At 59.5% G+C, this 16,959-nt stretch overlaps 1 protein-coding gene across 1 annotated transcript; it reads left to right on the forward strand.

Moving 5' to 3' along the window:
- Positions 1–6,943: 6,943 nt before the first annotated feature.
- Positions 6,944–12,293, forward strand: LOC125964200 (guanine nucleotide exchange factor subunit RIC1-like; the record flags this gene model as incomplete). The annotated part of the gene is given in 4 exon segments (XM_049708918.1): positions 6,944–6,951; positions 7,242–7,309; positions 11,592–11,720; positions 11,836–12,293. Coding segments are annotated over 4 exon segments (663 nt in total), but the record flags the coding sequence as incomplete, so codon positions are not given.
- Between the last annotated feature and the right edge of the window lie 4,666 nt (positions 12,294–16,959).

Genomic DNA, 16,959 nt, shown 5'->3' on the forward strand with positions numbered 1-16,959 from the left:
CGCAGCGGCCTGTTTGTCCAATGACGCCGGCCCCCTCCAGCATCCGAGCCCTGTGCCCAGAGCACACTCCAAGCTGTCAGACTTAGAGATGAAGGAAAATGGGCTGTTTCGCCCTGGAGGGGAGAGACTCCATTCTGGCTCCACTACTTGGCTAACTGGCTCCACTGTGTCCTGGAGCCCTGCCTGGGACCCAGGAGGATGGGGGGACACAGAGCAAACAGGCACAGGTGCGCAAGCCCTCCTCGTGGGATCTGTCCGACCTCCCCCGCCCGCCCGCTGCCCCCTAACCTGTCAGGCCCACCGCTGTCCCCACCCTGGGATCCTGGGATTCAGCCCCGGAGGTGGGCCCTGATGGACCAGGCCGCCTCAGAGGCCTAAGGGCCCCTCCACTCTCATGCAAACCAGGAGACCTCCCCCAGTTTCCGCTCCCCCAGCCCTGCAGGTCCCGGCCCCCAGAGGAGTGACAGAAGCCTGGGCTTCCTTCTCCAGGCCGTCCTCCATCCTTCAGGAGCCCGCAGGCCAAGCTCACTCCCTGCACACTCTCCACCTTGAGCACAAACTTTACCCAGCTACACGGTGCCCTGGGCACCTCTGTCAACGTTACCCCAAGCAGAGCCCGGGAGTCCACAGGCCCCGTGCAGCTGTCATGCAGCTGTGCCCCACCCAAACCAGGACCCGGGGCCCAGCCTCAGGCTGCACCAGCCACGGGGCTGCTCCGCGGGGAGCTGGGCTGGGGGGACAGTTATGGCTGCACGCACAGCCCAAGTTTTCTTCTCCCGGCTTTTAAATGCCTGGAGCAGACACATGTACTTAAATCTGAAGAACGAAAGTCGGTAAACTCCAATTCCTAATAGTATTTGTTACTCAACCCTCCTGCTGCTCTCGGCACGGAGAGTGGAAATTTTACGCCTTGCGAGAGAGACCTCTTGCTTCTCCCAGGCCTCAAACAGAAAAGCCTGAATCATTCCGAAACAAGTTAACTCCCAATTAAACAGCGTATCTCAAAAGGGGCAAAAAGAGGAAAGTAAACACTAAATGGATTCCTTCCCTGGATTTAAACAGTACTTTTAACGATGGAGCGGATACTGATACACACCCAGGCATGAAAACCCGAGGGCTCGTAATTAGCCCTGCTTTCCAAAGCAACCACTGACTGACTTGTTAAGGAAAGCACCAATTTCTCAGATAAATAAACCATTCTTAACTCGGCTGTAAACTGATTTTTTCTGTTTACTTAAATTGGAGCGCGGCTATTCCAGCACATTCTTATTTTATCTCTTCCAAATGACAGAATCAAAAATTCTAGCTTACGTATTTGCTTTCCTTGCACCCGCCTTCAAATTTCCTCTGTCCTCGTTCACTGATTTGGAAATATCTCCCGGGTCTGCTCTGTCCTGGGCACCGTGCTGGGCCCCAGGGGGTGAACATTAGTGGGTAAATCACCTAAGATCTCTCTACACTTATCGTCCTGCCTCCAGCCCATAGAAAAGACCAGAGAAACCTAAGATACGCCCGAAATCCTTTAGCAGTGCTGGAAAGCAGGGATGAGTGCCCTCTGAGGACCCCAAACTGTGCAGCTCACGTGGACTGAGCTGAGGAAGCCAGGAAGGCGAGGGGACAGCCACCACGAGGACACAGAGGTTGGAAAGGCCCAGTGGATGTAGGGACGAGCAGGTGCAGGGTGAGGGTGGGTGGTGACGGGAAAGGAAGCACAGCGCAGCTCAGGAAGACTTGGGCACCTCATCACGTGCTCGGAGACGCCTTTGTGAGCCGTGGGGGACATCAGCACGGGCTTTTAAGCAGTTAGGGAACTATTCCAGTGAATGATTTTCATTCTCCCAGATGAAAATGACTATAAAGGCAATCCGTGATTGCAGCAAAAATTCAGATAATATGGAAAAACATAAGAAAATGGAAATCACTCCAAATCTCACCACCCAGAGATAAGAATCTCTGCTAACTTTCTGATAAACGTCCTTCCAGACACTGACCTCCGTGTGCATATAGGCCCCTCTGTGTAAATGAACTTGCACTCTACCTGGTGCTCTGTAAGCTGCCGTTATGTCTTGGATGACTTTCCGTGGCATTGGACACAGACCTGCCCATCACTGGAAACCACATGGTGTTCCCGGGAAGGATGCACCAGCCACATGTGACGGATGCCCTGGAGAAGCACATGTAGGTTTGTCCAGCTTTTCGGTGTCACAGACAACACTGCAACCAGCGTCCCCTGGCACAGAACCCTGCCAGCGGGAGGACAGCAGGGTCAGGGAACAAACAAACTTCAGGGGCTTCCCTGGTGGCACAGTGGTTAAGAATCCACCTGCCAATGCAGGGCACACGGGTTCGAGCCCTGGTCCGGGAAGATGCCACATGCCGCGGAGCCACTACTGAGCCTGCACTCTAGAGCCCGCGAGCCACAACTACTGAAGCCCGTGCACCTAGAGCCCGTGCTCTGCAACAAGAGAAGCCACCGCAATGAGAAGCCCCGCTCACCACAACTAGAGAAAGCCACATGCAGCAACAAAGATGCAACACAGCCAAATAAATAAATACATATATAAATAAACCTTTTTTTTAAAAAAAAAAAAGAAGACGCCTTCAGGATGGACATCTCCAGGGAGAAAACTGGGCTGGACCAGCCACCTGCCACATGAAACACAGAGGATAATGAGTTCTCGCGTGATTTTGTGAAAAGTTCAGGGGAAGCATTAGTGATGGAAACATAAGAAAATGTAAAATGTAACCCCCAATGACCTCACTGCCGGGAGAGAGGGAAAAATACTGACAGAGACACATTTGACTAGAGAATCGAGGCACCGATGAGCCTCATTTCAAAGATTTAATCCATGTGTTGACGGGTTGATTAATACTGAATAGTAATTGAACCCTAAAGGCGCTTCCCCTCTATGGGGGGGGCTCTGAGAGAATTCAACGCGCATCTGTCACCGTGGAAGAGGCGGTATCTGCAAAGAAAAGTCGACACACGGCAGGAAAACATGTCATTTGGAAATAGGGAGGGAAGTGTCAGACCAATAAAACCAAAACAGACGAAACGTCGAAAGGCTTTGCTTTCAGGGAGGGGGCATCAGCGTGGGGGAGGCCGAGAGACAGATGGTTTCTATGATAAACCTGGAAGAATGGTCTGGCTTTTGGAATGAGGCACTTAACACTGTTTCAAGGAAATGAAGGTAAGACAGCACTCAAGGGGCACCTGCTGACCTAGCGGCTGGCCAGGAGTGTCTGGTCCCTGGTCACGTGGCTTCTGTCTGGAAACGGCGTCCAAGAGCAGGGTCCTCCTGGGACTCCCCTGAGCTCGGGCCCGGCTCACCGTTGGAGGCCAGCGCCCCAGACCCCGACTTCAGGGATGCCGACCAGACCACGCCCAGCGAGAGCCTCAGGAAGGAGGCCCCGGGGCCCTTCCTGGACCAGGGGCTGGTCTGAGGGAGGCTTTGGCAAGTGTAGGCGCACGGATCAGAGACGCCATCCAGGTGGGGAGACGGAGACCAGAGGGGTCCTGTAGACGGGAAGGAGGCCGTGGTGTTGGCGGGACATCAGAGACTACCCGACGGGAATGGAGGGACCAGGGTTGCAGATTATTTGTTTAACTGACTCCTGAGACGAGACCGCAGCCTCGCTCACTCTGGTGGAATCCTTCCCAAATTTGGCACTAGAAAGCAATTGTGTAAAGTGCTTTAAAAACAGATGCTCAGAAACACCTCCTGGTCCCTGCCCCAAGGAGGGAAAAACCCCGACTCCAGGGTCCTCAGACGCCTGTCTGCTGGGCAGAGGGAGGAGGCCACCGCCTATTCAGGGTGCAGAACATGGAAACAGCTCTTCCCGAAAGCCCTCAGCCAGCATCCACTCAGCGTGCCCCAGCCCCCTGCCAGGGCTCGCCCGAGGTCTGAGCTCCTCCTGGGGCCTGGGCCCGCAGCTACGGTGCCTCGGTCACCTCTGCTCTGCCCCCAGTCCTGTGCACGGCTCGGGGGCATCCGAAGGCCCAGTCCGGCCAGCACGACCCCTTCCTAGCACAGGTGATCCTCCTGGGGTGGGGAACAGGCGGCCTATGTCACATGACCTCCCAAGGGCCCCAGAGATCCCCTGCCTGAGTCGGGAGTCACCATGGAGCACCAGGCAATGAGATGTCCCAAGGATGTTCAGGGTCCCTAGACAGTGAGTCTAAGGTCCGACGGGGGCGGCGGGGGGGACACGGCAGGGTCTCTGGGAATGTGGCCAGCACCTGGCCAGATGCCTCCACTCTGCCGGCTGCATCCCCACATCTTCTGAGAAGGTGCCCAGAGGGAGAGGGTGGTGCCCTGACAAAGGCCGGGGGTGGGGCCTGACCCCAGTCTGAGAAGACTCCCAAAGCGGAGGGTGGGTCTGCCTGAGGGGCAGAGGCTGGCACCTGAGCACGCGGCCACTCTGCGCATCACCTGTCACAGAGCACACGACTCTGAGACTCCACGTCCAGCCGGGGGTCCTGGGCACACGGCCGGGGTCATAGAGGACCGGGCTGGTGGGTCACCTCGGGGCACGTGGGCCACTCCCTTGGGGATGCTGCATGTGACACAGAGGAAGAGGGGCACCAGATGACGTGCCAGGCTCTCCCCCTCCAGGCCTCCACCCTCAGCAATTCAGAGCCCCCAGGCCGGGTGAGGCCAGTGAGAAGCGGGCACAGCTGGACAGCTCCCTGGGAGCCCGGACGCTCGAGAACATTGAGGTGGGACCCCTGGCAGCCGCTCAGGAGGTGAGGGTGGCCGCCTGGGACATTCAAGTTATTCGTGTCCCTTCAATGAGAACCTGCAGAGTTTACTAAAAATGCAGATATCCAGGCCCAGCTCCAGCAATTCTGATCCAGGGGCCCCAGAGTGGGTCCAGGATCTGCGTTTCATTTGATCTGTTTGCAGTGTTTCCGTGGATCACGGAAGTCTTTAAGCCGCCGCTCACGCTGCTTCCCGCCTGTAACACCTTTCCTGCCCCTCTCCTCCCCTCCCCTCCCCCCTCCTCCTCCTTCAGATGTCAAATGTCCACTTTGCCTTCAAGACCCAGTTTCAATGTGACCTTGGGGGGACCAAGTGTCTCCACAAGTTCCCCAGCCTCGGGGGCCCCCTTGTGCCGAGCACTGACCACACAGTGTGGTAACCCTGTGGGGGTGCCCCGCACACAGTAGGCCCTCAGTAGAGGTGATGGTTGGGCAAATCTATTCCCACAGGTTCTAGAAGCAGCAGTGGTAACGGCCACACAGCCACCCTGGGTGCAAAGTCCCAAGGCCCAGGGAGGGGGGGCCCCACCGGGTGCTTTTCTGGGGTTGGAGACACGCCTCTGGAAAGTTCCCTCCCATCAGCCCCCCAGTCATGGCTCTGCAGCTCGCTTGGCCTAGCCCAGCAGAGGCAGTCAAACTTGGCTGGGATCGGAGCTCGGCGGGCCCAGTCCATCCCCACCACCCGCTGCCCCCCGGGACCAGACCCCCTTCCCCGGGATGGGAGCCCAGGACAGTCCCTGGAGCCGCTGCCGGGAGAAAGGAAGGAACAGTAAACATGCCTGACACAGCCTGAAGACGGGCCAGACTCCACGGAGACGCTGGAAAACTCCCCCTATGCTCAGAGCCAAATGGCAGGGAATTAAACCCAGTTTGGACGTAGAGCCAGGATGCCCGCGCCTCGGGGGCCATGGAGATGCTCTGTCCCGCCCCAGAGGGGCGTGGCGGCTCAGTGCCCAGAGAAGGAAGCGCAGGACTTGGGCCCTTGCTCTGCGCCCCGTGCACGTGGGCAAACCCAGGCAGGCAGCGTGACCCTAACCGCAGCCCTCATGCGGCCCTCACTCTGCGTGCGGCCTGTGTTCACACGCTGACCCCTCGTGGGCCCCCTCGAGGTGGTTATCACCCCCCTCGTTAGGTGGGGGGCCCGCCCTCAGGCTGGTACGTCCAGTCATGGACGCCGGTGCCCACCTGGCTCTCCCTGGAGGTTCAGGCTGGGCTCGGGCTCTCCGGCCCCCACCGACGTGGACATTTCCTCGGGGTCTCCGGCCTTTTGGAAGTTGACCCAGCACATGCAGGCCACCGGCGGAGGACTGGGGAGAGACCCAGGAGGGAGCTGTCTGCCGATGGTACAGACTCGGCCCCTGCAAGGACAGGCTCACCCCACCTGGAGCGCCCGGGAGGGTGCCCGGGGCCCCTGGGGTCAGCTAGCCATGGGCGGCTCTCCTCCACGGCGCTCAGGACAGTGCCAGCCCAGGGCAGGGCCTGGACGTCATGCCCTCGGGCGCCTGGCTGGAAGTTGCAGGACAGTGGAGTGTGGAAGTCCCTCCCTGGGTCAGCCCCTTGGGCGCCCCCGGGGCTGTGTGTGTGTGGGGCGAGGGGATCGGGGTGAAGCCCGGGTTGCAGGATCTCAGATCTGTTACCAGAGGCCTGCAATGGATTTAGGTCCCTGTAATTTCCTGATTTAAACCCGTTCGTTTTGTTGACACTCTATGTGTAAGGCTGAGGCCAGGCTGCCTGCAAGGGCCCCAGGTTAGGGCCTCTGGGTCAGAGGGGTGTTTACTCATTCACTCATTCATTCATTCAACCACACCCATCCGCCCTGTCCCCAGCTCGAGGGCTGAAGGGATGTCCCCACGGCGTGAGGACTGTGGGCCTCGAGGGGCCTCGGCCCCTCTCCACCGACGAGAGAGGGAGCCTCAGAGACTGCGCTGCCTGGTACCTCCACGGGCCTCACCTCACCTTCCCAGCCGCCCTGCCAGGGAGGGACCCACACACATCTTATAGGAAAGGACGCTTCCCTCAACTCTTGCCTCGAATTTTTAAAGCGATAATAAATAATCATCTTCTCGCTAATCACATCGATAACTGCCAGCTCTGTTTGCATGGCTCCCGGCACCTCTAAATGAGTAAATGAGACTCACGTGCTTCTCCATTTTGCCTGGGAGTTCCCAGGGCTGCCGGGGGATGGCGACGTGCGTCCACGTCCAGAGGGCAGCTGGGGGAGTTCTGTCTTCCAGCAGTGACCGCCACAGAGGGGCAACCGTGCCGAGTGCGTACAGCTGTGGACTCGCTCAGGCTGCCTGGCCTGCAGGGCTGAGCAGTGGGCGTTGGCTTCTTCTTCCCGGGCTGCGTGAGCGTCACCAGCCAGCTGGCTCCAAACAGCTGAGATCTTCTGTCTCACGGTCTGGAGGCTGCAAGTTCAAAACCACAGTGTCGGCAGGGCTGGTTCCCTCCAAGGCTCTGACGTCCTCGTCTCTTCCAGCTTCCGGGGGCTGCTGGCGTCCTGTGTTCCCGGGCTCGTGGCCGCATCGCTCCGATCTGCCCTCCACGGTAACGTGGCCCCCTCCCTGTGTGTCCCCTCCTCTTCTTACAGGGACACTGGCCATCGGGTATAGGGCTCACCCTAGTCCAGGGTGACCGCATGTAAACCGATTACATCCACTAAGACCCTATTCCACATCCTGAGGCTCCGGGTGGATATGAATTCGGGGGGGCTGTTTAGCCCAGCCCAGGAGGAGACGGTCAGCTGTCCCCGCTTGAAGGGAGATGTGAGCTGGCCCCGCGTGGGCCACGGTCCACCTCCTCGCCACACGGAACCAATTCACACACGTTGGGGAGCAGAGCCCCCAGGGCCCCCGTGGGCTCCTCTTTTCGAGGGAAACTCAGAGGCAGAGTCAGTGGGCGACGACCTGCAGGCCTGTCTGCACTTGGTCTGGGGCCTCCTGAGGTCACCCCCGTCCGAGTCCAGTGTCTCTGTTTCCCTTTGTTCCCATCCCTTCAGAAGACCCATCAGAGCCTCCAGCTGGCACTGACGCCACGACGCCCCCAACCCACCACCTGTTGTTCAGAACCAGTGACAGAGCGCACAGCGCCGGGCAGCTGTGTGGGGGCCCGGATGCAAGGAGACGGTCCCTCTCCTGAGAGACCAGGGCTGTGGCCAGAGGGTCGGGGGGGCTGTGTCTTCTCGGGTGCTGCTATTGCTCGCTTTCCAGGCTCAGGGAGGGACAGGGAGTTCTTCCTGCTCGTAGCCTGGACAGAAACCAGCAGGTCCTGCTGCCCAGCCCCGCAGACCCAGCCCTGAGACGCTTTCTCCACCCGGCATCTGCGCGTGTGCGTGTGTCCCCACGTGATGCACGTGCACGGGTGGGATGGGAGCTCGCCCCACGCCCTCAGCCCTGGACCAGAGGCGTTGGCTCTTATCCCAAATCAGCGAGGAGGGGTGTAAACCCTCCGAGCAGGGGAGCAACATGCCCCAAGCTCTATCCCGAGCTCGGGCTGAGGTCCAGTCGTCCATTCACTCAATTCAGAGTTTGCATCTGCTCACCAACAGCAGGGAGCACGGAACTTCGCGGCCCTCTCAGAACTCCAGGTGGGGCAGGGGAGGGGCCGGGACGGGGCTGATCTTCCCGCTGGGCATGAGGGTCAGTTCCCAAGAACCAAGAGCCTTTTCACGGGGCCGAGCCTGGTTCCGGGAAAGCCAGCCCTCGCCAGGTGAGCTGGCCTTGGGGGCTCCGGCCAGCAGGGGTTTGAGGCTGAACAGCAGTAGCCTGTAGGGGACGTCCCCGTCCCCTGGACTCTCAGCCACTCTTCTCCCCCTCTGCTCCTGCCACTGCCGACCTGTGACCACGTGGCCTGGGGCCGACCCGTCTCACACCCTGGAAACCCCAGAAGCTTCCACCACTTCCAGTCTCGGGCCAGGGGCCGCAGCACTCGCATCTGTGGAAGGCGCGGCTGGTGCACCCTAGGTTAACCCCCCACACGGCGATCGTTGACCTTGGTGACAGGAGGTGGGAGGGAGCCGCCATCGAAGCCCCCACCCCCGCCTCCCTGGCTCCTTCCAAGGACTCTGGCAGGTGAGGGGCCTGGTGGACCTGTCTGGAGACGCCCCACGTGGCTCCGGCATCCGCTCGGCAATGACGCTAGGGCGGTGAGGCGTTGCCTGTCACTGCTCTCTGTTCTCTCCAGCCTCCCTCCCCTCCTCCCGCCCTCTTGCTGCCCTGAGACCACCCCTCCTATTTAAACCTTGGGCCCTAATCCCTGCCTGAGGCTCTGCCTTCCAGGGAGCTCAGCTGAGACAAGGAGGTCGGGAAGGGAACAGGCTGTGCAAAGGCTCTGTGCATGAGGGGCAGGACTTGGGGGCATCCAGTGGGGCCAGAGCAGGGCCTCGTGGGATACGGGAACGGGCCCGGGCCTGGGGTCAGCCGTCCTAGGTCGAATCCCAGCTCTGTCATTTCCAAGCTCCCTGCGGCAGCTGCTTCATCTTCCGAGTGGCAGCCGCTGTGTAGAGAGGAAGGCCAAGACCCCCCCTCTCAGGGCTGCTGCAGGGTGGGAGAGGCGAGTCTGCTTCTAGGGAGGGCTGGCTTCCTGTCTCTGGCTTCTCCACGTGGCCCAGGACCCTAGACCTGCAGCCAAGACGCCATCAGCCCTGAGGCAGGGCAACCCCAAAGGCAGAAGGCAGGTGCACCGCGCGGCTCGCCTCCCAGACCTGCTTCCAGCTCTCTATCTGCACCCCTTGTACAAGTCAGGATACTCGTACATCTGCTTCTGATCTGCCAGTGGCCGTGCACCGGCCAAGGCTGCCCTGAGCCTTTCCTCTGTTCTTTCACGTTTGTTTGTTGGCTTTGGTTTACTCAGGACACATTTTTTTTTAAACCAAGGCTAGTGAACCACGGTGTGGAGTTCAAGTATGGACTTCAAGTTTGGGTCAAAATAACCATCTATGGATTCATGGTGGGCTCAGGGCTCAAAGGAGTAATTCCATCTCTGCCCCGATCACACAGGTGTGCATGCACATGCACATGCACACGTGCACACGCGTGCACACTCAACGTGCACACACACCCTGCAGACAGACATGCACATGCACGTAGGTGGCTTGAACAGAGATTCCCAGACCCCCTTCCTCCCCACAGGACACAGGAAGGGGGAAGAGGCTGAGTAGGAGCCCAGGGGACAGAAAATATGACTGAATTGTGACTTCACTGGGGCCAGGCCTGTACCCATGGGTTGCTGGAACCCTGGATGAATCCCTCCCACCCTGTGTACCTCAGTCTCCACATCTGTGAAATGGGATCATCCCTGCCTCCCAGGATGTTGGGAGAAGCAGTTGAGAAGATGAAAGAAAATGCCTTTCCAGGTGCTAAGTGCAGTACTGCCGAGGTCAAAAAGCAGTGCCCCCCGCCCCGTGATGACAATGCAGCCACCCTATGCTGGGGCCCCAGGGACCAGGAGGCAGGCTGTGGACCAGCCACAGTCCCAGCACCTGCATGAATCCAGCACAATTGGGACGTGCTGTGTGATCTTGGGGAAGCGCCTGCCCTCTCTGGGCCTCAGGATCCCTTCACCTTAGAGCAGCCGCTGCCGTCTTCCAAGAGAGAGCTCAGGGGAGCCAGGGCCTGTGCTGGGGCCACCCAGCGCTTCCGCTCTGTGCAGCGAGACAAAGAAACTGGGGACAGGACTGGAGAATGAGGCCCAAACCCAGGGCGACGGCTCTCAATCCGTGCTTATACGTGCAGTCGTTCATCGTATGTGTCAACCCGATGGGTGGCTGGGTGTTTGGTCAAAACGATTCTGTGTGTGTCTGCGAGGGGGTTCCTGGATGAACTCAGCTTTTAGATCAGTCGACAGCCCTCCCCAGTGTGGGTGGGCCTCGTCCGATCACTTGAAGGTTGTAGAAGTGACTGCATTTACAAAATACCTTGACAGCAGCACCTAGATGAGTGTTTGAATCACTGGGGACTGTGGCCTGGCCGAGTTGACCCCTGAAACTGACCATCACAGTGGGGCAGAGACCACAGCTGGCTCGGGATCAGCAGGCCCAATTCCAGGACCCGCTGTCAGGGCTTGTGCCGCCTGGGGCCTGGTGCTCGTGGCATGGCCTCGGTTTCCTCATCAGTAAGTGGGAGACCCTGTCCCTGGGTGAGTCATCCCAGAGGGTCTGCCCTGTGTGGGGACAGCAGGAGAGAAAAGACCTAGTCCCCACTCTGGGTCAGGGAGGGCCTTCTGGGTTTTGACGTCTGTGTAGGAGTCTGCTGGGCAGCCCAAGTTGGGAGTGTGTGCCAGGTGGCCAGGTAGGGGACGAGCACAGGGAATGAGGGAGGGTCACCCCCACATCACCCTTCCTTCTGTTCAGGGGTATGGGCTGACTCTTGTCCCCTCCCCCTGACACCTGCCCAGGTTTGGGGGAGGGGAGGGAAGGGCTCATTCTCAACCGCTAATTTGACCGTGAAATTTCCTCTCAGGGGCTGCCCAAAGCTCACAGCATGATTTCCAGCCCTGAACCGTGAAGACTCCAGCCTGAAGCTGGCCAGGAACTGGAACCCCGCCCAGGAAGGAGGGAGGACGTGCCGGTGAGTTAGTCCTGGCTGAGGCCACAGAAACTAGCCAGAGGCCTGCCCTCAACATCAGCACCTCATGGTGACCCCAGGACCCCGTGGTGGGTGGACACGTTCTGGGATGTCCCCCAAGGCAGCAGCCCCACTGCTCAGAGCAAGTGCGGGGTCAGCTGTGCAATACTTCTCATCATACGCACGTGTGAAGCGGATGCGCAAACAAAGCCACCGCCTCCAACAACTGGGTGAGATACTGAGAAGGAACGGTCCGAAAACACCAGCGTCGGGGCCTGGCACTTTGGAGGTGCAAAAGATATCCACCCATCCACCCATCCACCTGCTTTTCCATTGACCCATCTACCCATTAATCCATCCATCCACCCATTCATCCACTTGCCTATTCATCCATCATCCACCCCTCTCTCTAGCCATCTACCCATTTATGCAACCATCCATTCACCCATTCATTACCCATCCACCCACCCACCCACCACCCACCCATCCATCCATCCATCATCCATTCACCCACCATCCACCCATCCATCCATCCATCCACCCATCCATCCATCCATCCACCCACCCATCCATCTATCCACCCATCCATCCATCCATCCACCCACCCATCCATCCATCCATCCATCCATCCATCCATCCACCCATCCATCCATCCACACATCCACCCACCCACCACCCACCCATCCATCCATCCATCATCCATTCACCCACCATCCACCCATCCATCCATCCATCCACCCACCCATCCATCTATCCATCCATCCATCCATCCACCCACCCATCCATCCATCCATCCATCCACCCATCCATCCATCCATCCACCCATCCATCCATCAGTCCATCCATCCACCCACCCATCCATCCATCCATCCACCCATCTATCCATCCACCCATCCATCCATCCATCCACCCACCCATCCATCCATCCATCCACCCATCCATCCATCCATCCATCCATCCATCCATCCATCCACCCATCTATCCATCCATTTACTGAACAAATCTTGAGCTTCTGCTGTGGGCCAGGCCCTGTCCAGGTTCTGGGGAACTGGGAACAAGCTGGTCTGACAGGTCCCTGCCCCATGGAGCTGACCTGGGGAGGTGGGGAGGGAGCAAACAATGACCTGCTAAATCAATTTATTACCAAGAAGAACAGCAGGTGGCAAGGACAGCTGTTCCCCTTCGCCTGGCGGGTGTGTCTGGTCCTGTCCGCTTTCTCACCATCACAAACGGTGTCTGGTCCGGATGGGCTCGTGCTCATGCCCGACTCCAGGGGACGGCCTGGCCCTCTGCAGGGCCCTGAAACCTGCACAGGGAAGCAGAACCCTGCGGGCCAGTTACGCCCTTCGAGCTCCACACGACCGCACTTGTGGGAAGACAGCGATGATTTCCACGGCCAAGTGCTCCACCGACATTCATTGTCTTAATTCTTCTCTCAAAATGTCCAATCGCTCTGAAGCAGGCTCCCCGTCGGACACGTGACGGGGCTGCTGGAGAAGCATTTGGGCAGAGCTAACAGCTGAGGCAGGAGCCACCCTCCGGAGGACCCTGACGGGACCCCCAGGGATGCAGAGGAGCGCCACACAGACAGGGGTGCTGGGAAGACCTGGAAGCTTCCTTGGCCACCCCAGGAGGGCTGCAGCTGAGGAGCCTGCACTGGGGGGGCCCAGGCAAGGGCAGACTGGGCAGACCCTGTGTGCGACCCTGGACACGGCCCCCTCCAAGCCTCAGGTCCCCAAGGGTAAAATTGGGCATGGGGCCGCTGTCATCGTCCTCTCCGTGAATCAGCTAACAGCACCTCATTCACCCCAGTATCTCAGCTGCCGGCTCTAGCCTGAAGTCCCACCCACAAGGAAGACTGGAACCTCGGGCTCCTGCTTACATTTTGCCAGTGAGAGCTCAGCTGGCAGGGGACCCCGTGCCCACGTGACCTCCCCACACCCGCCTCAGCGGGGCAGGAAACCGAGACTGCCCCCAGTCCGCTCCACTGTGTGCTGACCAAGGAATAAGCAGATCCTGGGGAGAGGAGAGGCTGGTGACCATGGAAACCTGAGCCTCCACGAGCTTAGACTTCCCAAGGATGGTGCAGGCACTGAGGCAAGGGCGGGGCCGGGCTGAGCATCGGGGGGCCAGGGCAGGCTCATGGGAGGGGCGTCAGGATGACAGGAGCCTCCCTGGAGCACAGAAGGTCCCAGAGTCTGGGCGGGTTCCCTCCGTGGCCTGTGCTTCCTGACGTTATGGCGCTGGTCCGTGAATTGGCTTTCTGTCCCCTGGGCACCCGCTCTGGACTGGGGATGGGTCTGTTGCTTGTGGGTGCCCCTAAGACCGGGCACACAGTTGGCCCATATTGATGGGCAGTGATGGACAGGACATCCGCACAGAGGCACCAGCCACGGCACCTGCAGGATTTGCTTCATTCCCGAGCCAAGGCCGCGCACAGGGGCCCGGGCATGGCCGGGAACAGGGCTCACCATCTCTGACCCACGCAGGCTCCTCTGCGGCAGCCTTTCCCCGGGAGCAGTTGTGGGCCGGTTAAGACCCTCCCAGAACCACCCTACAGTCCAAGGCCTTCAGGCCCTTCCCCATCCTCTGCATCCCCTTCGGAGGTGTCAGACCAGCATCACCATCTGCTGGCCCTCCCTGACCACACCTGCCCTGCCCCTTTGTCTTTCACAAGCATCACCCAATACATCTCTGGTACTTCTAACTCCTTCCCAGAACACCCAAACCAGCATAGTTTGATGAAGAAATACATGAATACCTGAAAGGGTCCTTGACCACTGCTGTCTGACTCAGAGAAAGGACTGCCTTGGCCTGTTTTTCTCCCATCTTCAGATTGCAAGGGGCAAATTTTGGTAGAAGGACGATGAGGCTGGTGGTGAGTGAGGAAACACACAGGAGGCCCCTTGACAGGCAGAGGAACTCAGGGTGTGAGGCTGCCTGTCTCAGCCCTGAGAAAGCAGAGCCTGAGGCAAGTGTTACGTTGCTGCCTCTTCACATGAGAAGCACAAGGCGAGGACGGCGAGGGTCAGGGGACAGGATGCAGACGAGAAAGGATGCTAGTGGCTGATGTGCCCGTGCTCTGACCGCCACTTGACAATGAGCAGGAAGAGGCAGGCAGGTGTGCTCAGTCAGCACGGGGTGGCGGTGAGGGGACATCTCAGGATGGGCTGCACAGAGGAGTCATGTACGGGGTTGTCTATGGAGGGGAAGCTGCCCACCCTCCTCTGTCTCCCAACCATTCCCCACCAGGCCCCAACGCCTGCTCTCTCTGCTTGTAACCCCCGGCCACACAGGAAGCCAGCCCCTGGGGTCTGCAGTGGGGGGTTGCATCCACATGGATGGTGGGCGTCGCCTGGCACAGGCAGGGTGCCAGCCAAGAGAGAGAAGGAGGCTCTCGGGGGGCTGAGAAGGTGCACAGGACTGTGTCCCCTCGCCTGCCCAAACCCTGCCTCGGGACACCCTGGGGGGAAGGGGAGGCTCAGCCACATTGGAGTCCAGCGTCCTCGGAAAGTGACATCATTTCTCTGATCTGCAAAGTGGGTGCAATAGAGCCCCCTCGTGGGGTACGTGAGTGTCCTCCTGGCTGCCATACAAATTACCACAAATTGGGTGGCTTATAGCAACAAAAATTTATTTTCCCACATTTCTGGCCCCGAAAGTCCAAAATCAAGGCGTTGGCACTCCTTCCAGGAGCTGTAGGGGGGTCTCCCATCTCTCCCAGCTCCTGGGGGTCCTGGTGTTCCTGGGCTTGCAGTAGCATCGTCCCAACCTCTGCACCAACACCACGTGGCCCCCTCCCCTGTGTCTTCTCCTCTGTGTGTCTCTTACAAGGACAATTGTTGTTGGATTTGGGGTGTACCAAGGGGATCCAGGACGATCTCATCTCTAGATACTTAACAAATTACATCTCAGCAAGGACGCTTTCCTCAAATAAGATGACGTTCTGAGGTTCCAGGGGTCAGGATGTGGCCCCCACTTTGGGGGTCCCCATTCAATCCACTGAAACAGGTGAGCGGTCACGGACACGATAGACCTCAGACCCCAGAAGGAGAGCACATGGGTCCCACGGGGTGATAACTAGATCATGTCTCTAGATACAATCTCGGGAGCAGCGGAGGAAGGGGGGCTGGGACCCCTTCACTGGACAGTGCAGATCAGCAGGGATGGGGTGGCTGACCCTGGACACGGAGGGGAGCTGGGCCAGCAGGGACCCCCCCTCCTTCCCACTCGCACCAGCCTGGCCTGTGGTGGACAGACTCCCGGAGATGCTGCAGGAAGCATCGTCCTCCTGGCTCGGGGACCCCCGCACTCCTATCCCTCCCACGACCGAGGGGGCCTCGCTCTCCACACTGCGGGCTCATCATCTGTAAGATGGGGGGGGTCATCGTGGTCCCACGGATGCAGCTTTCCCGAGGAGCGAGTGAGCTAATATACATGGAAAGTTCTAGAGCAGCATCCGGCAGATGGTGGGTCCCACGGGCCAGTCAGCAGGCGTCGTCACGAAGGGTTTGGAATCTCGCTTGGTACCCTGACATTGAGCGCGTCCCGTGTGGCCCCTGGGGGCCGAGTGGTGGCCTGCCAAAGCCTGCGGAAGACACAGACAGTGCAGGGCAGACCCGCAGCCTGCTCCACAGCAAGGCTACCGAGGCGGCTGCCTTCTCCCGGCGAGGCCGTAGGGGCCCAGCTGGCTCCCACGGAAGAGGCGAGGGGGCCCGTCGGGGGGCCTGAAGGGGTTGGGCTGTGAGCCCCCCAGGACACCATGGGCCGACTGGGGCCAGGGGAGAGGTGAGCAGGAAGGTGACGGGGCAGCCGGAGTCCTGAGGGCTGCACCTCCCCTGACCCCCCACCCAGCCCCTAGGGGAACCTGCGGGCACCCAGAGTGGCCGCTCACCCCAGCACCACCTTCTTCTTCTGCACCACGGCTGCTGCCCTACAGGGCTTCCTGCGCGCAGAGGTTTGCTCTGTAAATAAGAGAATAAATCATGGTGATGTTTTGCTTCCTCGGGGAAACAGGTCCCTGGGGGGCACCTCGCTCTCTTCGCCTGCTCTGCCGCCAGGCTGACGTCTCAAAACTCACCTGCAGGATCATCCTAATTGTCTTAGCCTAGATTGAAGACTTTCATACAAAACCATACCGTGGAAGGTTCCAGGGTTTGGGTCCCGGAGCCTCTGGACATCCTCCCCCCACATGATGAGTGAGGAAAAGGATGGGGCAGGTCATGGGGCCTCAGCGAAGCCTCCAGGGAATGTCTGGGAGGCAGGTGGACACGTGGCTCTGAGGCTCCAGGCCATGCTCAGTGCTGGGGACAGAGAGGCAGGTCCTCAGCATGTCCCGGGGAGATGGTGCTAGGAGGCCGGAGCCCCGGGGACACATGGTTGACAACCCCAGGTAAGGGATGGGCGGAGGGGCTGCAAAAGAGACAGAAGAGGAGAAGGGGCAGGGACAGAAGACCCCACCTCAGCAAGGAGGCCGCCCGTGCCCCTCAACCCCGGGACGAGCCCCGTTCAGAGGAGGGCAAGATGCCTCCAGGAGAAAGGCAAGAAGGGTGAGCTCGAGGTCGCCACGAATTCTGGGTGCCGTGTCCTCGTGCAGAGATAGGGGCGCCACCCGGGCTGGAATCTGTCACAGCC

Source organism: Orcinus orca, chromosome 4 (genome assembly GCF_937001465.1).
Source record: "Orcinus orca chromosome 4, mOrcOrc1.1, whole genome shotgun sequence".
NCBI lineage: Eukaryota > Metazoa > Chordata > Mammalia > Artiodactyla > Delphinidae > Orcinus > Orcinus orca.